The sequence below is a fragment of the Corapipo altera genome, unplaced genomic scaffold (genome assembly GCF_003945725.1).
Source record: "Corapipo altera isolate COAL_440 unplaced genomic scaffold, ASM394572v1 61553, whole genome shotgun sequence".
In the NCBI taxonomy this organism is placed as follows: Eukaryota; Metazoa; Chordata; class Aves; order Passeriformes; family Pipridae; genus Corapipo; species Corapipo altera.
In genome coordinates this window covers 3,717,932-3,741,302 of record NW_020884918.1, presented here as the reverse complement: position 1 = coordinate 3,741,302, position 23,371 = coordinate 3,717,932, and the positions used below count along the sequence as shown (strand labels likewise).

The 23,371-nt window shown below is 36.1% G+C and overlaps 1 protein-coding gene across 1 annotated transcript in view; it reads left to right on the top strand.

Moving 5' to 3' along the window:
* RIT2 (Ras like without CAAX 2) overlaps positions 1-23,371 on the top strand; it is a 173,363-nt gene that overhangs the window by 35,383 nt on the left and 114,609 nt on the right. Inside the window, exon 2 of the mRNA XM_027656129.1 lies at positions 9,845-9,901. Within this exon, the coding sequence (XP_027511930.1) occupies positions 9,845-9,901 (57 nt within the window). The remainder of the gene's footprint in view (positions 1-9,844; positions 9,902-23,371) is intronic.

The following is a 23,371-nucleotide window of genomic DNA, read 5'->3' as shown; positions in this document are numbered from 1 at the left end:
ATTTTATATTATATTTACATTTTACATTGAAAGAGAAAAACAGAGTATTAAGCTACTCTAATGAATAGAAGCTTAAAAAAAAAGTGATAAAAAATTACCTATAAATGATATAATCTATAGTAGAAATGTAAATATGTTATTTTTTATAAAATATTTAACCATAATGTGAGTAAATCAGTTTCATACTTAGAATAATTTTAAAACCATCAGTCTAAACCAGTAAATTCACTCTTATTTGATTTAGTATCCTCTCTTTAATTTCATCTATACCAATTTTTTCTCGAATTATTTTCATTTTAATGAAAGTTCATTCAGCAGCAGGAAACAAGATCATTACTTTAGTCATCAACAATAATCATCACTCTCCACAACTACCTGAAAGGAAGTTGTGGTTGGGTGTGTTTCAGTCTTTTCTCACAGTAACAAGTTATAGGCTGAAAAGAAACAGCCTCATGTTGTGCTGGGGAAGATTTAGAGTCATAGAATCATAGAATCAACTGGGTTGGAAGGGACCTCTGAGATCATTAAGTCCAACCCTTGATCCACTGCCGCTGTGGTTACCAGACCATGGCACCGATACCACATCCAGTCTCATCTTAAAAACCTCCAGAGACAGAGAATCCACCACTTCCCTGGGCAGCCCGTTCCAATACCTGATTACCCTCTTTGCAAAGAATTTCTTCCTAATATCCAACCTAAACCTCCCCTGGCAGAACTTAAGGCCATACCCTCTTGTCTTACTGATTGCTGCCTGGGAGAAGAGACCAACCCCCATCTGGCTACAACCTCCTGTCAGGGAGTTGTAGAGAGTGATGAGGTCTCCCCGGAGCCTCCTCTTCTCCAGGCTGAACAACCCCAACTCCCTCAGCCTCTCCTCATAGGACTTGTGCTCGAGTCCCTTCACCAGCCTTGTTGCTCTTCTCTGGACCTGCTCCAGCCCCTCAATGTCCTTCCTGAACTGAGGGGCCCAGAACTGGACACAGTACTCCAGGTGTGGCCTCACCAGGACTGAGTACAGGGGAAGAATCACTTCTCTGGTCCTGTTGGCCACACTGTTCCTGATCCAGGCAGGGATCCATTGGCCTTCTTGGCCACCTGGGCACACTGCTGGCTCATGTCCAGCTTCCTGTCAATCCAAACTCCCAGGTCCCGTTCTGCCTGGCTGTTCTCCAGTCACTCTGTCCCCAGCCTGTAGCGATGCAGGAGGTTGTTGTGGCCAAAGTGCAGGACCCAGCACTTGGCCTTGTTGAACTTCATCCTGTTGGAATCAGCCCAACTCTCCAGCCTGTCCAGGTCCCTCTGAAGAGCCCTCCTGCCTTCCAGCAGATCAACACTCCCCCCCAACTTGGTGTCATCTGCAAATTTGCTGATGGTGGACTCAATCTCCTCATCTAAACTACCAATAAAGATATTAAACAGAACTGGGCCAAACACTGATCCCTGGGGGACACCACTAGTGACTGGCAGCCAACTGGATGCAGCACTGCTCACCACCACTCTCTGGGCCTGGCACTCCAGACGGTTCTTAGTTTGGATATCAAGAAAAAATTCTTCACTGAAAGGGTTGTCCAGCCCTGGCACAGACTGTCCAGGGCAGTGGTGGAGTCACCATCTCTAGAGGAATTTGAAGGTATGTAGATGTGGCACTTGGGGACACGGGTTAGCGGTGACCTTGGCAGTGAGGGGGAACCGATGGAGTCGATGAAGTAAGGTGGCTTTTCCAACTTAAATGACTTTATGATTCTACAAAATTTCAAAAAGCCATACGATTTTTTGAGAGAGAGACAAAAGGTGGTTGTTCAGATCAGCACAGACAGATAAGCACTTAAATCCTGTTTAGTGGAAGGGAACTGGGTGCCAACAGCATCTGTGAATCTGGATGTTATCCTCTTTTCACTGTAACTGACGTATTGAGAAAATGTAGCATTGATAAGGAAAGAATAAATGAAAACTGGGCTCTGTTTTAACCCTGAATAAGACTTCTGTGGGTGATTATATGGAAGAGTTGTATCCTCCTCTTTTGATGTGTTATCAATTTTCCAGACCACAGGTGTGATGTACAGAAAAGTTGGTACCACATTACAGAACAGTAGCTATTCTCCCACTCGCAAGAAAATACAGCTACTGTCACTGCCAATTCATCACTGCTTGATGTATGGGATGTAATTTCACATGGAAGGTATCACAGGAGCTAACCACTAGTTTATGTTAGGAAACCCGCAAACAATGTCAATTTACCACTACCTGAAACAGCAGTAAACCACATCTGAGCCTCTCAAGTTATCATTACATGGAAACATGTCAGCAGTTAAAAAAAGGGAGAGAAATAAATGTGGTTTCTGAGAGGTTTTTTTTTCCCATCGAATGAAACGACTTTATCCTTTCTTGAAAGTCTTTTTCTCAGTGAGCTAATGATACTTGAGGCTGGTAGCTGCAAGCCAGGGCCCGCTCGTATAAAGAACTACCCTATATTTCTCTCCTGTTTGTGTACTCCCTTTGTAAAATGAGGAGATTTATCCATTGACTTTAATTGAAACGTGCCTATTTGCAATGCTTCAAGATTGACTCTATTCTTCTCTGCAATAATATGTGAAAATTGAATCTTTCTAGCTTTATTTAATGCATTCTGTTTTAAAATTCACATTATCTTGGAGCCTGGTTTAAAACCTTTTTATACCATTACATTTTGGATTGCTCACTAATGGAAGGCTGAAGTTTCCATTGGATTTTCTAACTCAAGAGCCATAGAAGACACATTAAGTTTTCTCTCTGATTTTAACTTGATGGAAGAAACACAGTGGGTAAATGCACTAATGGCAGCATTTACCAGCAGTCATTTCTGTTTATTAATGCATCTTGCCATGGTACATAAGCTAAGAAGGATAGGGAATGTTCAGTATTTTTGTGGGAGATTTTTGGGAAGGGATTAGGGATATACTACGGAAGAAATGATTCGTAAGTGGTAGCAATCTACCTTGTCATTATTGTTAATTTGTATCACATTATGATGATGTCTCTTATATGGGAAGTAAATGCAACTCTCATCTACTTCCCTGTTTCCTTAAATACCAGATGGTTTTTTTAGCATAACTTTTATGACACACTGTGTTCTGCCTTCCAATAGTGCACCAGGAGCTGAGTTTGGATGTAGATATTAATGGTAGGCAGAAGTTTTTAGTACAGCCATTTTTCACTAGAACATGCTGATTCAGAATGAGTGAAACTTTTCTGCAGTGGGAGTACTTTTGCTGAATTAAGTTTTCCTGAAAGTTTCTCAAGTCTAGGATGAATTTTTGCACAGTTTGTCTGTTCAAACTTCAGTCTATGCTGAAAAGATGTAACCAGTACCTACTAAATACCCTTGTTCCGCTAATGACTCCTTGAAGGGAAATAGTGAGAACTCATATCTTTACATCTAACACTTGTAAGAAAGAGTAGGTTGAGAGATTCTCTAAGATTAGTGATTTTTATTTGTTCATTCAAAATGAGTATTAAAACAAGATTTTTTTCTTTTTTTTTCTGAAGCTTTTATTCTACTCGTCTGCTTTTTTTTTACTCTTAGGGTACATATTGCCTCAACATATAGATTTCTGCATCAATTCCTTTGTTTCATTCTGATGCAAGAGGAGGAATTATAAAACTGTGAATATTCTCCAAAGAAAACTGTTTTCTGCTTTGCTCTGTCACCATTAACTCCAGTTCAACCCATTTTAGTTACAGTGGTAAAGGTCACAAAACTACATTAACAAGCCTTTCTCTAGTTCCAGAGTATGAAGAACAAAACTAGCTCCCTTATTTCTATTACTATAAATGCTAATATTTGGCTTAACTTTGCTTTGTTTTTCTCTTGATACTTACATTAATATGTTTCCCCTGTATTTTTGTGTGCTATGCTTTTTAACAAGAAAATGAGAGATATGTCTCGGACTCTGGATAAAAAGAAAGACTGTGACCTTCCTGGCAAACAAGTATGGATTCCCAGTGAGGAAATGAAATGTAAGACAGGGAAAGTCAGAAGTGACGACAGCATATAGAAGATGGGTAGGCCTTGGAGGTGAAGAAAATAATTTTTCATGGAACCGTGGAAGCCTGAGCAGCGTTTTCACATCATCATGGAAATACAGAATGGTTTGGGTTGGATGGAACCGCAGTGTTCCATGTGGTGTCTCAGGTGACCACAGTAGAGTGGAAGAATTCTCTCCTTTGTCCTGCTGGTCACACTGTTTTTGATACAGCTATGACCAAGTCAACCCAAGTTAGTGGATGGATCCATTTGTAGTGACTCAGTGGATAAGGAAGAGTTTCCTGTTTCTGTTCTGGTTGACCTAATAACTCGACGGGGTTTTTTTCTGGTTAAAATTTACATGTGCTAGGGTTTTGTGTGTTGATTTTTGTTCTAAAAAGACAGATTTAATTTAAAAGACTTTGGTTTTAAGATTTCCTTTCTGATGCTTGCTACTCTTTGTTGTGGTCTTCAGCTTCAATAGATGAAAAAACACCCACCACTTTAGCAAAAAAAGTAAGGTAAAGACTGTCCCAAACTATGAAGGAGATTGTGTTACAGAAAATGTTTTGCTATTACGAAGTCTATTGGTAAAGATTCAGTGGGCAGAAGAATGATTGCAAATAACTTTTTATTTGAGGAGTCAATCTAAAAATTCAGAGTTAGATATAAGGGTGTTTGTAATTTTTTCCGAGCTAATGAAACAGAATTTTTTTTTCCAAGCTAATGAAGTAGAAGTCAACATTCCAGTCTTCAGGTGCGAGCTTTTGAAAGGATCACATTTTAGAAGATGGTACCTAAGATCTTGTGGGTATGAAACCGTCAGAAAGACAAGAACTGTTCAAATGGTCCAGAATTTCAGAGATTAAATAGTAGCAATGTAATGCTTTTCTGGTTGCTGAAATAGATTATTATATCATAACATTTTTATGTATTTAGTAGTATACAAACACTTCATGAAAATAATAAAATCAAGTATGTTCAACATACCCTGACCACGTTTTTAGAAAGTTTTATAAATAGATAGATAAAGGCAAGGTTACTTCTTAAATTTTTAAATAAAACATATTTATCCCTTCTTTTTTCATGCCAGTGTCTCTGGTTCATACTTTGTCAATATGATTTACTCTCTTGTTTTAGACTCTGTAGTTTCTTTACCACCTTCTTTATGCTAATAATATCTATATGCTCATGAACTTCAAAAACTTAATGAACTATATAATCATGAACTTCATGATCAAATCAACTGACCTTACCATATTATATTTTTTTTTTAAATCCATCTTCTCTGCCAGTCTCATTAAAACCCCAATATTTACAAAAACACAAGTTAAAAATTCATTGGAAGAGTGGATCTAAATTAAAATGGTGTGAATCAACCATATTGAATCACTGATCCATGAGCTTCAGCTGCAGTGATAATTTTGTTAGACTATTTCAAGTGTAGGATTTTGTGACGGTGGTAAAGATTCTTCCGAAAATGGGTTTGTTATAGTATTGCACCAGTACCCGTAAGAACATGGATATGTGGAAGTTCTTGGGTGAATAAAAAGGGATAAGAAGGTCAGGATGAGATATTCACATCAGGGATACAATTACCATAAAGAATATTGTGTAAGCTTGCAACGTACTCTCCAACCTTGAAAAATGAGTATACGATTGCTTTTAAAGTTGTTGGTATAAATCAAACTTAGAACAAATTAGAAGGACATCAGGATTCTATTCTCTCTGCTCTCACAGCTGCAGGAGTTTCAAAGCACTTTTGCTATTGTCTTGTGGGTCCACTCAAGCATATGTATTCTTCAAAGTTGGTACCTTCTTTACATGAAATTTAGTATTTTTGCACTGATCAAAAGCATACTTCAGAATAAATAATGCAACCTCAGACTTTTTTTAAGTGTGGCATTTCCTACTCAGTGGTAAATAAAATATTATTAGGAAGGATTTAGGAATTATATTGAAACTAGAAGAGAAGACTGAGTTTATTATTCATAGAAAATACATATATTTCAGTGCCAACATAGGTATCATGTATACCTTTCAAGATAGTTAATGAACATTGGATAAGCAAGTTTGGAAAAAATAAAAATTAAATACAAGACCTGAATCCATTTCTTGTTTTAAAAACACAAGAGAACTTTAAAGTTGCAGAGTTACTCATGCATATGAGGCTTATATTTATTCAGATGAGACAACCTGCACTTGCTTAGCCACAGATGGATATAAAGAAGATACTGTTCATCTGAAACAATGATCCTTTTACTTATCATAGCTGCTGTGTGATGTACATGTCCCATTTAAATGAAATGATTTTCACACTGTCATAAAATATTCATTAAAAATTTTCAGGCAACTTGCAATTCAAAATGTTTCACAATATCTGCTATGGATTAAAATGGTTTGATTTTTTTAACCATTTCTTACCTGACTTTGCTTTTACATTTATATACATTTATTCAAATATCAGTCTTATCAATTTATGCTGTTTTCATATCCTGTTTTAAGGACACATTTTGATACAGTGCTTTGTGTGTGGCATAAATTAGAATTAAGAGTCCCTAATTTATAGATCTGTACAAATTTGTTGCAGTATTATTTAGATTTTCAGAGGAAAATGGTCACAAAAATATCCAAATGGCAACTTGGATTTGTTCTGTGTGAGTGTTAATCTACACGGAAAAGAAGATGAAGAGGAAAACCCAAGGAACCAAGGAGAGTGTTTTCATCAAGCACCATGAAATACCGATACCATTTTTGTATTAGTTTTCAAAATTAATTCACTCTGGAAAATTAATTTGGAGCTGATGTTAGTACCAATGAAGAAGCCAGCATATTCCAGCTGAGACAACTCTCCTACTGGACAGCCCAGATAGGGTAGGTTATAAGCAGGTCTAATTCCCAAGGCTCCAGCTGAGTTGTGTGGTTTCAGTCTGATGATGATTGAATATTCTTTTCCTCTGGGAAGAATTCCACGAACTTCTGACCCTCATCCGGAACCAATTTCTGCCCATCCAGCAGCCAAGTCTGTGGAATACTAGGTAAAACTGGGTTAGACTGGTTTTGTACAACAGACCTGATGTTTTGAGACTTCTTTGTCCTCCATCCCGGTGGAATAAAGGGTTTGTTTGTAGCCAAAAACCAGTTGTTCTTTTCCCTTAGAGGAGCTGTCCAGCTACAGCTGCCCTGAAAATACTTGCTGCACTCTTATGCAGTAGGGTTTAACAGAAAATACGAAGTCTTATTTTAAAGAACACACAAGGGAAGATGGGTTGTAATTCCCACCGCTTATACCCCAGTTTCCTTATTTTACATTGTAATGAAATGATTAAAAAAAACCAACAGTGTGCCTCAATTTCTTCTGAACCCTTTTTCTGGGAAAGGGCACTAAATCCCTGTGCAAGAGGTGACAAGGACTGAAGAGGCCAAAGAACTTCCTTTGATTAGGAGGAGCCATTGACAAAGGGCTGTTGTGGAAGAAGTTGAGGCACAAAATGTATGGAAAAGGAAGCTTTATTCACCATTGTCCTGGCCAGATGACTGTGAAGAATTCTCATTTCATTACTTAGAGCACTTTCCTGAAAACCTTTCTCAAATTCTGTGCCTCTCCAGAATAAATTTGTATATAATCATAGAATCACAGAGCCATTTAGATTGGCAAGATCTCTAAGATCAAGTCCAACTATTAACTCAGCACTGCCAAGGCCTCCACTAAACCGTGCCCCCAGGTGCCACATCCACATGCCTTTTGAACCCTTCCACTTTTGCACATTGCAGTAGAAAATTTAGTGTTTAATACAATATCATGCTTTCAAATTACTTCAGTCCTCTCAGATCCTGTGGATTTGATGAAGATATAAATGACGTATTGATTTGGGGCTGCCTCAGGAGAGAGGAAAAATGTTTACTGTGAATTCTGGTTTTCCTCTGTTTCAGTGGTAACAACAGATTTTGTGACACAGGCACAGCTCCAAAAGGAAAGAGAAAGAGATTAGATATAGAGTAGTTTGGGGTTTTGTGTTTGTTTTTTTTTTTTTTTTAAAGAATACTTGGCAAGAAAAAGCAGCTGGTAGTGAAACGAATTGAATTCATTTGTGGTACATGGCCTCAGAAAGCTGGAAAAGTGCAGGCATGAACCATATGAAGAGCATTTCTGCTAGTTGCCTCAGCTTCTACGAGCAAAGTAGGCAGATTACATTAGACATCAATTTATTCTTCATGAACCATTAGCAGTAATCAGATGGAGGTGCCTAAAAATCTGTCATGACTAAAAAAAAAAAAAACAAAAAAACAGGTGTCCTGGAAATAAAAGTGTCCAAACATGCACAGTACTTAAAAGTAATGCATCTGACAACAGATAATATAGAAGACATGAATGTCACTGCACGTGGATTTATTCCACTATAATATGTATAGACTGAATGAGCTTTTTCTTACAGTTACCCTCTCTGGGTAACTATGAATTTATAATGCTGCTTCTTAGCATTTATATTTGTCTACACTAAAGATGCAATAATTTATTAACATGGTAATAAATGTTTAATACTCCTTGTCTGTATCATTTCACAAAACTATCTCCTTAAACCCTGTTTCTCAAAAATATGAGGAGGGCAAACATTAAAATAAAACAATACTGTCCAAAAAAATGGGTGTATTTATGCATAGATTTTTTAAAATGTCTCGCCTCTTATTCAAAACTTCTGCTGTTGAAAGTAGCTGAGATGGTCAAAGCAAAAGGCCAAATCTCATGTTGGATTTGATGTGTTTTGACTAATAATTATCTTTCAGGTGGAGTACCTTTTTAAACTAATATCCGTTTAGTAGCTATAGAGAAATTTTAATACTGGTATAAAAAAAAAAGGAAAAGGAAGAAATTGGCTTAAAAATCAAGCAATATTTTAAAAATTCTGTTTAACCCCTCCCATCCCCCCATTTAATTAGAATTCACTTATTTCAATTTTGAAAATGTTTTATTTTCAGTTTTCTGTGTTTGGTAGACATGTTTCTTTTTCCAATGGTCTGAAATTTAAACTCCTGAGAAAAAAAAAAAAAGATAACATAACCTCCCAGGTTGTTCTGATTACTGATGATATTAATGTGGTCACTGAGTACCCAAATTTCCTTTCATGGTTATTCAAAATCAATGAAATTCAAATGTCACGTTGCACAGGATATGGTGGAGTGGATACAATGAACAGGATATGAAAGTTTCTGTCTTTCTACATAAATTGGAACTTCACTTTCACCATGTCACCTTTTCAAAATGATAGAATGCAGTTTTCCTGAAGTCTCATGTAACTTTCCTAAAATTTCTGAGAGGAGGTAATATTCAGGAATAAAAAATCTCTTCAGAAGAAAGGTGCTCTGGGTGGTTAAAAGAAGCCTTCACCTGTTGCATCAAGTGTAATGAATTCCTAAATACAGCAGAAATCAAATCAGGCACTGCAGTCAGTAGCATTTTTTAGCACTATGAAAAGTTTATAAATCAACCTTAAAAATAATATTTTAGGTTTCTGTAATGGCAATTTTCATGCATATGCAATATCAAATTATCAGTATTTACCAAGTACTGATAAGATTTAACATTTTAATACAGAAATTGATATAATGAAGCTTAAAAAGGAAGAAATTAAGACAAAAATGTTTGATTCATATTTTTCTCCATTTATTAATTCTTTATCATCACTGTAATGTCACTGCATTGTTACAGAAGTAGACATAAAACAAACTTTGGACTCACTTTCTAAGCTGATACTTGAGGATGACTGAATTATCTGCTTGCTCTATTCCCTGTATCTATTTAAATATATTATTCTTTTTTCTTCTCTCTGTCTCTCTCTCCAGCAATGACAATGCAGTTCATAAGCCATCGGTTCCCTGACTATCATGATCCAACTATAGGTGAGTAGAGATTATTCTCTCCTTCACCCCTTTCAATCTCTCTGCCTATTTGAGATTGCCAGACAGTGAGAGGCTGCTCTTAAATAGCCCTTAGATAGAAACAAGATTTGCGAACTTTAGATTACTGCTTAATTTTTTGATGACAATTAAACTGTGTCATGGTATTATCATGGGTAGTTTATACAAAATCTTTCAACAGGAGAGTTGTGGATTCATGTGCTGTAACTATTATTGTGTTACTTGTGCTACTATAATCAGAGAATATGAAAAAATACAGTAAAATAGAAAATAAACTTTCAAAATACTAAAATAATATAAAAGCCCCCATCTGGAGTGTTTTGGGTTTTTAAGTTTTATTATTTTAGTACTATTTTCCAGAATAAAATCTTAGTTGAGCTTCTCTAGAGACATCAATGACTACTCAATTCAACACACTAGAGTTGTGCTCTGGGATTATGTCCTCAGCTAAACTTCATTGAGTCTACCTATTTTATAAACTTTGGTAATAAAAATTATTCACACTAGTCTATAATACACTGAAATATACTTTAAATGTTGACCAATTGTCAGAACTGCATGTTTATTCATTTAAATGTCTTTATTATTTAGTTTTACTTATAATAAAAAGTCCTTGCATTTATGGGGACTATCCATGCATAATATTTAGTTATAACAGACAGAAGATGGTAAGAGCCTGGGCTCAATATGCGGGAAAGTCACTAAAAAAATCAACATTTACAAAAATTGCTTAATGAAAAACAAAAATAAAAATCTTCCAATCCTGTCATACAAACCAAATTTTTATTTTCTTTGAACTTTTCAAATATTTCAAACTCAGATTTAACCCCTACAATATTGTTGATGTTGCTAAATGGCAGTGTTTCTTTTTATTTTAACATCCATTTTCCTGGATATTAAGTCTTAGTAGATTGTGGTAATTTTTATAATGAACAAAAATGCATAAACTCTTCATGCCACCAGTAATTTTAAAACTGTCAAGAAACCTGTAAAATATGACGTGTCAACCCTAAAGAAGGTAAAACTACTCTAGAATTTCTGCAAATTCATTTGCTTCACTCAGGAAAAAAATAATAATCATTATATCTAATTGGAAAAGAAGAACATTATTAGTTACTGGCACCATTAAGCTATGTACTTACACCCATCTTTATTATATGACCTATCCACCTGCCATCAGTATTTATCCATATATTGTATCTTATCATAATCTCAATTTATTGGTCTCTAGACACCACCACAATATGAATAATAGATAATCATAAAGAGAAGGAAAGCTTGTGGTGCATTGTAAGTACCTACTGCGGGAATGCCTTGAGGACCTAATCAGGATGAAGGTCTCCTTGAGCAAGAGAGAGCTGCTACTCCGTAAAACCAACACTCTAAACAGGAGAAGAGAGAGAAACAGAGAACAGAGAAATGAAATGCTGAATTCAAACTCACCCGGCTGGCTACAGGCAGAACTGGAAGTGCAGGTTTTTATCTCTTTGGCACTTCTGTCTCTCAGAACATGCTGAGGACATCCTGAGAAAGACTTATTAATTTTCATGCTCTAAAACATGTAGAAAACAGAAGAGTATAATCTTGGGCCAAGTATGTGTGTTTCATCTTGGATAAATTTGTGGTATGACTCCTCAAAATTGGACGTAAAACCAAAAAATTAAAATAGAAGGTGTCATTTGTTGTCACACCTGTAATAAAAAACTAATAGATTTTAAAAAGTCAATATACTAAAAAAAATTATACTGTTGAGATTTTTTATTTATTTATTTATTTATTTATTTTTGAGTCCCCGATCTCAACAAACAGAATTAATCTCATGGGTTTTTCTATATCCAGTGGTAGGCATATTTTTACTATTATGACCATCATGCTAAAAAAAAAAAAAGGTGGTCTGAAATGAGCACAGTCAGGGAGAAGACTATGTTGATGGCAAGAGTTACCAGAGGAAATGTTGTTCCTCAAAAGTCATGAGGAGCTAGCCACAAACAGATGCTTTGTGTCACGGGAAAGTTATCATCTTAGAGCAGAACAGTGAACTGTTTAGTCAGAATTTTGTTTCTCACAGTAAACACAGCAGTAGATGGTGCAGAAAGAATGAAAATAAACCAGTCTACATATGAAATGTGCGTTCATACTGGCTGAGTGGCAAAGTAGAAAATTAAACATAGCTTTTCAACTCAGTCTGAGGTCACTGATCTCTCTGGATGTCAATTTATTGCCTTTCCTTTGTGCCATACATTTTGGACCACTTTCATTCCTCAGCAATTTGTGTCTTGTTTATGGAACTCATGGACTATCCTGAACATCAAGGGGTACACTGGTGCCACATTTTTGTGTTCTTCTTTGGAAATAACTGCTTCTACCTACCTGCAGTTTTATTTGTCTTTAGGCATCTTAAATGAACAAGGGTTTCTGTAGAAATCACTGAGAGGGTGATATCGTCTGGAAATAACAAAAAAAAAAAGTTCCATGGTGTATTTAAATGATAATCCACAGATTTCAAATGTTAACCAATCTACCGAGTTTACAGTTCTCCAGCTGAGCTTTAAGATAAGGTCTATTATTTCTTTTGTTTCATGTGGACATAATAATCTAATAAATACCTACCTATTTTTTTCTGATATTCCTGCACTACCTGTTCCATTCTCTATGTTTTTTATAGTGTGAAATTGTGATGGCAGTGACTATGATACTTAACCGTGCCAATTTACCCAAGTTAATAAGAAGGTAATGTTGACAGAATTGATGCTGTAACTCCTTGCCTTTGACGGAGCTTTTTCTAAAAGCTCTCCTAATACAAATGGATGGGGTGAGGGTTTGTGAAATGGAGGGGTCTTTGCAAATAGCATCATTGTCTTTGTAATCCCAGAAGCCCATCACTTTCAGTTTTATGGACAAGATTACAATGACCCAGGGGCTACCAAAATATTTATAATCTTTTTAACTTTTCATTGCCCATTTTAAGCATAGACATGGGAGCAGAATAATAATTTCAACTGTTTTTCATTTCTGTAGATTCCTGTAATATAGTTTTGTATCTATGTAAATATAGGGGGCAATAAACCATTTCCAAAGCACATGACCCTAGAACTGATATAATCTGCTTGATATTCTAGTTGAAAAGCAGAACCAAAAAAAATATTCGGTCCATACAAAAGATCCACGAAACCATCTTGTATGATCAGTTAGGAACACATAAAAAGTCTGAAACAAGGAATCTACAAAAGTTTTTTCTTTGATTTAAATAAGAGTTGGATGTCAATTGGGTTTCATATTTTATTTCATAAAAGCTCAAATCCTCTCAATCCTAAAAAAATGTTCTGAATTTTGATTCTTTTTGTATAATAAATAAATTTTTTGTCCTGACCTACACCGTGCTTTACAGATGCATACCCACAGACAATTGGCTTCTTAAGGTTTTTAGATGGTTTTGTTCTTCCTCCTTATTTTATTTGCATTTTATACTTCATCTATAAACTGATAAAACAGTGAGATTTACAAAGGGATTAGAATAATTTGTTTGGTTTTTTGAGTTTTTTGTTTTACTGTCTAATGTACCACGAGGCTATGGTAAAAAATGCTTAATGTTATTGACCAGAGAGTACAGAGGAGTCCTTTCACTTTAATATGCTATCAAATGTACTTCCCCTTCTCTATTCTTCTTCTCTCCAAACACACCACTAGGGATTTATCCTAAACCTTGTGCAGTAATAATCATGTGGCTTTACAGATGCAGAGCATTATTTTTTACCTTTTTTGTGATAGTCCTCAGGAACATGGATTCTCCCTATCATCCTTCTCCATTGTGTTTCAACCATTATGTTATTTAAGCTTTAGAGTTTTCTTTTTCTATGGTGATTTGTATCTCTAAGCAATATAGCAGAAATATACAAAAAGGAATATAATGGCTCTTTGTACTTGTAACTTTTTTTTTTCTGTTATCCATTGATATTTCTGAAATATTACAGAGAATCTTGGTCAGAAAAAGCTGCTGTTACTGTGAGCTGATGCAGAATTTTTTGCTAAAAGGACATTTCAGTTTCTACATTATGGGATACGTATGCTTACAGGTTTTTATTTCATACATACGTACACTTCAAATGTGCTAATTTTGATTCTAAAAGAGATATACAAATAGATTTAGAATTATTTACACATTTTTCTTTCTGTATTTATAGTTTATAAAAGAAGTACTTCCATTTTTGAAGAAGTTACTGGATGTTGTGATGTCACAAAAGTGCAAGACTTTTTAAAGATTGCTATGGATTTATTTGAGGGATGTAGTTGGTTTTTGTTCTATAAAGGTTTTTTTGGTGCCTTTATTTTTGGTGCCTTTATTTTTGAGCCTTTATTTTTGCTTTGGTTTGGTTTTGTAAGTACCTAGGGCATTTTTGTTCTAAGTAGTGTTTATTCAGAGAAATCTTCTGTACAGTGTAGATCAGACATAAGGTATCTAGATAAATTATCACAATAAATGTTCCCTTCTGATGTATGAAACTTTTTTTTATTTTAGCTGTTTGCCTTAGTTTGGAAAAGCTGATAATATCTTGAGAAACTCAAACTGCAGACAATATATATAGACGGAAGTAAATGTGTATACGCACAAATACAGAAATAAATGTATCAGTATTCATTTAAAATGCAGATTAAACACTGACTAAAAAGTTAAATACTACCTGAAGTGCTAATTTTAATGCTGTCACTTTGAGTTTAACATCCCTTCAGGATAATGTGGGAATAATGGCCATATTTTATGCTTGCTACAGACATTGCAGTTCAAAATTTTGAGACAGAAACACATTATTTTTGTAAGTAAATGAGGAGAGGAAGGACAAAATTAGTATTAGACTGTATGTGTGAAAATTTCAGAGGTTAGCACTTCATGAAAATGAAATGATTTCAGCACACATTTAATATTTAATTGTAGTCAACAAAGGGAATAGATTCCAAGTGGTAGTGGATATGATAATTTTCTGGAACAAGTGGCTAAGAGCAATTTGCACTCTGCACAGTCTTTGGCAATATCACAGAGAGTTAATGCAAGTAGAGCATCAGGAAAAGAAGCATGACATAGTGCAGCAAACTGGACAGGCTCCAAGATGCTCATTAACCATGTGACTAATCTTAAAATGAATACATAATACAAACGAGATGCGAAAGCAGCTTCCTGTTTTGGTGAGATATCACTGCATGAGATTGTGTCAAATGAGCAGTTGAGGGCATTAAGGCTGTGTCAATGTCAAACTCTAATTGAAATGGGTGTGGGATGGGAGGCACTCTAGCATTAAGCACATGAATTTCCATGAGGTTTCCTAACAAAGTAATGCATTCACCAATGCATCAAATAAAATACATTTACTCATCTCTAATAAGATGCTGGAAATATGTGGGTGAATTTCAGAAAAAAAAAAAATAAAATGGGACTGAAAATATTCTGCGGTTATATAAGGTATAACAAAAAATGTTAGTGCTATAAAGAATTTTATGTCTGTTCTCAAGATAAATAATGAAAAAGGATAAAACAAGGGAAATACAAACACGTAAGAAATGAAAGAAGACAAAGGTGGAACAAATCTACTAGATCAGGGAAGGGGTATCTTGACACAAAAGTACTATTCATATTTATATTTAGAGCACAAAAAGTTTTAAGAACATTTCTATTGTTACCTTAAACATGCATATACATATATTCCATTTTTAAATTAATTCCCATTCTTTTTTTTATATAGAAGATCAGATGTTTGTATTGGACTGAACAAGCCACAACTGGATTTGAGCCCCAAAATTGTTTGGGGTTTTTATTTGTTTGGGTTTTTTTCTGGCTCAATTCATCTAACCAATACCTAAGTAGTTACAACCACCTTTCATTCGTCATTCTCTACACATTTGTTAACCTTATCTGAGATAGGATAAACAGTTCACATAAAATAATCATTTTGTCTCCAAAATCTGTCTCACACTGATTGTGTAGACACAGTGAAATTACCTGTGTTTGTGCTTCATATTCATCATCATTTAAAATGAGAAAAGGAGAATATATAAGAATACTGGTCTATGTATTTCAACCTTGTTCTTCAACCTGTGTTTTATTATTAGTTTTGATTTTCCTGTCTGTTGATATTATTTGCATTATACATCACATTAGGAGATTAATAGTCACTTTTGGTATAAAGCATTTTGACTTACATATGTGAAGAAGAGCAGAGATTATGGTTACTTTTTAGGACTAAGACTCACATTTAAACACATAAATTAAAGTGTCTGCACATGAATCATGGATCTTGGGTCCAGTTCTGTGGGACTTGGGCAGATTTAGGAGTGGAGATTTAGGTCTTTACTCACTTCCTTTATCCAGGTTTGTGAGAGCCATTTCAGATGCTCTGGAACGTGTTCAGAGAAGGACAGTGGAGCTGGGGAAGGGTCTGGAGTACAAGTCTGATGAGGAGCAGCTGAGGGAGCTGAGGGGGTTCAACCTGGATGAAAGGAGGTTCTGGAGGCACCTTCTTGCTCTCTAAAACTCCTGAAAGGAGGCAGTAGCCAGGTGGGGGTCGATATTTTCTCCCAAGTAACAAGTAACAGAACAAAAGGAAATGGACACTTACTCCAGGGGAGGTTTAGATTGGATGTTAGGGAAAATTTCGTTCCTGAAAGGGTTGTTAAGAACAGGAACAAGTTACCCAAGGGAAATGGTTGAGTCTTCATCCCTAGAGGGATTTAAAACCTACGTAGATGTGGCACTTAGGAACATGGTTAGTGGTTGGTTTGACAGTGCTGCGTTAACAGTTGGACTTGATGATCTTAAGGGGTTTTTCCAAACTAAATTATTCTGTGAGTGATTCTACAACTTACAGTATCCTACTTTGGTTAGGATCATGATCCAGAAGGCTGTAGATCTTCCACAGGTCATGTGTTGTTGACATCTGTCACCCTGTGGGAGTGACATAGGACCTATGGATCACCAAAGCCCTTCTAGTCCAGTAAATGAAAGCCAGACAAGATACTCAAGAGAATATTAAACATCAAGACTTATGTACGGGCAACTGAATAACATCTGCTCTTCTTTTAAGTGTAAGGAGATTTTAGCTACCTACCTTGCATGTAGAGACATATTTCGTAGCTTTCTAAATGTGGGTGTCTGAAGCTGAATTGGGGTGCCTCCCCTAACAGCTTGTCAGAACAAGGGCCTTCACAGATCATTGGGGTACCACTCAGAGTATCTGGAAAGAAGTTCCACAGTGAAGAGAGGAATATGCAGAGTGAGACTGGTGGCTAAAGAAAGGAGAACATTGTCCTGTGTCTGGCAGTGTGGGTTCCCCCACAGTAAAATAAGCCATGGATAGAAAAGGAGGGAGTTGTCCTAAGAAATTAAGAGTTCAAAACTGCTCAGTTAGTTTAGATTTTAATGAGGTAAAAAAAATACCTTCTGCTTAGTATTATTTTATCCTGCCATGAAAGGAAACGGAAATTGTTTGAAGTGACAGAGAAGATGGCACAGCAGATCTTTCTCTCTCTGATGGAAACAATTTGACTGAAAAAAGAATCCCATTTTTCTTTGAAATATTTTTTTAAAAGGTGATATCTTTCCCTCTAATGAACACATTAATGATAGCTGGAAAATCTTTCAGTATTCCAGTCTGAGCTATTTCTTCTAGCTTGGATGAAGTCTCAGATCATTATGAGTTTTGATTCTTCACTATTTTCCTTATTATTGAAATAAACTGGTTCTATTCTAAACATGGTTTGTTACTCAGATACACGATCTTTCACTCTATTGTGAAACTTTCTTTCTCTGGACTTCACTTTTGTAAGAAAATTATTCAGTCCTAAATAGTTTGCATGCTTCGTGTAAGAAATTACCAAAGCAACTACTTGCATTTTCCTGTCTGTACTCAAGATGAATCACCCTTAAAATCCCGGACATACACTTAATGTCAGCTACTGATTTGTCACAATCAGGTTTTCTTAAAAATTGCTCATATGCAATTATTTGAAAGCTGTTTACATCAGGGAAGGCTCTTTGTCACTTAGCATTTTCAAAAACTCAGGAAATAGTGCTTAATCTAGTAATTTTCCTTTACTAGTATCTCTGATATAAACAATAACAGAGAAGCAAATGCAGCCAATGTCTTTCAAGGGAGTAGATGCCCCAGAGTGATGTTATTCTAGTTCTCATTATCTCCCCTATCAAGTCGCTCAAAGGTTGGAGGTTGATCAGAAGACCTTGAGGAGCGTTTTGACTGGCAGTTTAGTCTTGGCAATATGGTTTCCTGTCCATGTCCATCTCACATGCCCTGGGAAAACTTATCACAGCAGTAGATCCACTTCAGGTTGAGAAATACCAGACAGTAGATACAGCTATGAGTGTCTGCATTGTGCTGTGATGTCTCAGAGAAGGAAATAGTGTATAGAGACCCAGTGTAGAGCTATCTGTCTAGAGCTATAAATATCTATTAATGTTATATTAATATACATAGATATTAATATCCTTACATAGCTATTAATACCTAGAGCTATTCTTTACCCTAAATCATGAACAAGGAATGATACGTGAGCTATCACCTGCTAGGAACAGACACTGGGGGCTCTAAAATAGCCTGTAGTTTTGTGAGATGAGATGAGCCAAATATAACAACTCATTCTGTGCTGACACTCTTCATCTCTGCCCTTTTCCCAGCCTCACTGGCTCTCTGGCATTCATCACACAGATTTTTAAGATGATTGAACAGTATTCCAGAAGAAAACCAAGCCACTCCAATGCATAATAATTGTCTACCAGGTTAGGGAATTTAGTAACTTTGATAAAAACATTCTTCCAAGCTGAAAAAGTGGCAAAAGGTATATGGTAGAAACATGTCTGGGGAAACGGAGATATAAGAGGGAATGAAGGAGAAGGATAGTGATAATTTTACTTCTTGGACAGGTGACATATGAAAACCAAGTCAATCATCTTATGTAGAGTCACTCTCAGACACCAGCCCACGAGCTGAAATTCCTTCGCAAGTCTATCTCTGTTGTCAAAAATAATAGTGATAGTTACCTGTGCCATTGTGTGGGATTCCTTGGGCTATTGGTCAGTCTCCAAAAAAGGAAAACAGATTTGATGGATTTTTTATTTTCTATAGCTCTCCTCTTTATATTCTCTTTTTTGGAGCATTTATCTAATCAGAATGACCTTATATCATAATTCGTCCAGTGATCTGACTTCCCTTTCTACATTGTTCTAGGAAGTGAGAAAACAGATGAATGACTCTGTTTATTAGAGATAAAAGACTGGCAGATGGATGGGGCCAAAGAGTGGTGGTGAAGGACCTAAATCCCGCTGGCATCCGGCTATGAGTCGTGTTACAATTCTCTGAATCTATTTCTCAGACATCCCTGCCCAACAGCTGCTTACCATGTCTGGAAGAGAGAAAAGTGTTTCTCCCATGTGTTGTTGTGGGAGATTTATGCTTGCTTCATGTTCACATGTAAAAGAAGCATCAATGTCCCTTAACTGTAAACGCTTCATATTTGTTATTTCCTGTCCTCCATTAACTTTCTTTTTCTAGAAGTAAGATGTATTCCTGCCTTGACCGTCTTCTCTTCTTTACTGAGCAAACGGTCAATGGAACATCAGTCATATTTTACCATTCCATTTCTTCTAGAAACCTCTGAGATTACCTGTGTATCTGCTAAATGCAGAGACAAGAAAAATAACCAAAACGTATATAAAAGTGTGACTTTTGGTTGCTCTTCTTAAGCACTGATTAATCAGATTAAAACTGAACAAGGAAGAAAAAAGACTTCTCTTATTAATGTGACAATATGATGTAATATTTTTAATAATAGTAATAGTATCAATAATGATAATAATGAAACAGTTTTATTAAAATTATTTCATACTTATATCTACCACACTTAGGATGTAGAAAGAGTCAACCCAGAACAGAAACCATTGTTAAAATACTTTTGTCTGTTCTACACAAAATAACCCATTTCTTTCTTTATATCAGCTTCATGCAGGCAGAATACTTCTAGCTCAGCAATGGCTGGTTTTGGTTTGACTCCATCCGACAGTCTTCACTTCCCCCAGTGTTGCTCCACCACATCTCTGACTGATCCACCTAATAGACAAAAGCATCAAAAGTGTTTGAAAGGTGTTTCTTCTGGCAGAAGAGTTTATTCTCAGGGCTGAGCTCTTCAATTCTCCTTTCAGGCCTCCAGGGACACACTAACATTGACCCAACACAGAAAACTGAGACATATCCTTCTTAGGTTCTTCTCTGCTCTCTTGTAGTAGAGTTTCATTGGCACACTTTCATTGGGTTGAGCCCCTCATATAATCTGGGGAACTCATCTCCCAGTCTGTAGACCCTGACTGCTTTTGTGCATGAGCAAAGTGTTCACCTGGCTGGCAACGTTAAGAAAGGGAAGTTTATATGTTTAGCAAGAACTATAAACCACTGTGAAGTCACATGTATGTTGTGGTTTCCAATTCGTGACATAAATGTACAAAGTTCTAGGGCACAATTATTCAACTCTAATATCTACATCTCACATTAGTTAGATGAATAATAGTCACAAATGTTCTTAGGGCTAAAGTGGTTATGTTATGTGGCAGTTGAAGAGATACAAAGGTCCTGGAGATTAGATGACTGAAGGTGGAGTAAACAGTAAAGTCACTTTGTGGGCTTAGCCCAGTGGTTCTGCTATAAGTTTCAAAACCTACGTACAGTGATTATAATTATGATTAGAGTCATGAACTATGAAGGAGCTGAAGTGAGAATTGAAGCTCATAAATAGGGAAAATCTGCTTACCTATACCTTGTATATCATGATTAGTAAAAATATTCAATAAATGGGTTTTGAAATTGAAAGAGACACCCATGCCATGGTTTTCTAGAGGTGGATGATTTATCACGCTCAATTCAAAATTCTTCATCACAGGACAAATGTTTCCATTAACCTTTCTTTCATAGAAGCCGGCAGCCATCTACACCTTACTAAATCCAAGGCACCATCCAAGCTAATAGCCAAGTGGATGTAGTCAACTCGCTAATTACTTCCCCTGAAATGACAAGAAGTGAATTTGTAGCTGTCAGATCCTCCCACTCAGTAGCACAATCATGGACTTGAAAGAGTAGTGAAATTGCTACCTGCTATTCTTGTTCCCCAAGATAAGGGTACTTGGACTCCTGTTAATTATCATGTTTTGATTAAACAGGAGTACTTTGTTCGCTTTGTTCGTGTACAGCTTTGAATAAAATGACATTTTTCTGGAAGTAGAGAAAGTAATGATATGCCTTTATTAAATATTTAGTAGCATTATCTATATTGCAAGTGGTTTGCAACAGCAAGAGCAAAGGTTTGCCTGAATTATCTTTAGCCTTGACTTGCAAAATTGCCAACTTTTGTAGAGAAATTGTGATTTCTCTGCAATAGCTGGTTCTGAGAAAAATAGTCTTATTCACATGGGTGGGGCACTTCACAAACAAAATTTAGTCTTTGTGAAGAATTGCACTACAAGGTCTGATGAAGAACTGATGGAGTTTTATGGGAAACAAGTTATATTCTATATAGTAATTTACAAAAATTTAGTCATATATCTGCTTATTTTCAGGTTAAAATCATGAATGAGAGCTTTGTTGGTAACAGCATTGGCATTGGGACTGATAACTGTTGCACAGGGACAAATTATTGAGATAAAATTTGTCAGTTGTTCATCCAAATCCCTGCTGTATCCCCACCTCTAAGCCGTAGCCCATTATTTATGACCATATATTATGACCTATACTACATTCAGAAGAATCTTATGTGATAAGAGATTGAGCTATGAGAATGACCATCTCCATCCATATATTTACAGAAAAGAAGGAAGAGGGGTGTATTGTTTTCTAGACTTCATTTTGGTTTTATAAATTATAATTTGACCTTGATCAGAATTTGTGACCGCTCTGCTTTTCATGGAACCTTGTGAATATGCATTTTTCTTTAGCTAATAAAAATTGTATTTTAAGGAGGGAAAATTCTTATCTGCAACTAGAAAATAAAATTTTGCAAACAGTAAAAAAAAAAAAAAAAAATATTTAGTGTAATATTATAAAAATAGCCTACATTTCTATGGCAGAAGATATTTGTGTTGATGGTTTTTCGTGTTTAATTTTCAATCTGTTTCTGGTCCTAATATATTTTGCAGGACTAGATAAGCAGTTTTAGACGTCATAGCTAATTGACATAGGGATTAATTTATGATACTCTCAGCCTTTAATGTCTCTCTGTGTTTGTATACACAGGTGCATACATACCACTGCACAAACACACAAAACTACAAACAGATGTCTTATATATGTGTATATATCTAATCTCCCTGTAATGAAATACCTCATGGGGATGGATAACTATCAGTACTCAGTTTAGAAGGATTTGTTGCCCTGTTGCTTCAGAATATTGAGTTGGAATTGAACCCTAATCAAAAGTGCACAAGTGTTGACTGTATGGAGGGTAAGCAGTGCAGAGAGGGGTTTTACTACCATGAATACAGGTTAAAGATGTTATGCTAACACACACTGTCATAAAACTTTGAGCCCTGGTGACAGACACACAACTGTGTGCAAGGTGCTGCATGACCAGACAAGGCAGCAATGACTTTACTTTGTTGGCTACCGAGGTCTTATGTTTTTTTAACTCCTTTACCTGAAAGTGGGTGTCTTACCTTGAATTTTCTGTTGTACGTTATGTTTTGTATTCTTCTTGATTAATACATGTAGAGGAAAACCTCTCCCATGCAACATTGTGCTGCACAATCAGTCTTAATTTTGGTTCTTCTTGAAAGCCATGCCAGCCATTTTCTTCTTCTCCAATGGTTTTTTTAATAAACATCATGACCACAAGGACTCAAAGGTAGAAGAGAAACCAGATTTGACCGGCTCAAAGTTCAATTCACTCAAAATTCTGAACACATAAAATATTTTAGAGCACAGATAATGCTTTTATGCTGTTTTTTTTTTTTTTCCTGTGCGTATCAAAGACTAATTGAGATTAAGCTGCTTTTGCTTCCCATGCTTTCCAGCAGAGAAGGAAAGTATATCACAGCAATGAAACTGTAAGCTGACGACAAAGAAAAAAAGAGCTGTTTGTACATATAGGTACAACTGAAAAAAAAAAAAAATAGAAGAGAGAAAGTACAATATATAACTCATTTCCCAATTTTCAGGGCACAGGGTGCATTTCAAGTCACCAAAAAGTCTGGCACATACACATCCAAAGCTGAAAATCAATCAGGCTCCTTCAGCAGCTTGGTGTTATCAGTCTTGCCCTGTAGAGCACAGATCTGAAACATTAGGCAGCCCAACAAGAGGGAGGAAGATAATTTGAGAGCAGCTGTTTTAAGACAGATACATAATGGCATTAGGAGAGGAGCACTGCGGTGAGGTGAGAACTGAACAGAAATACCCATTAGGCTGAGGAAGC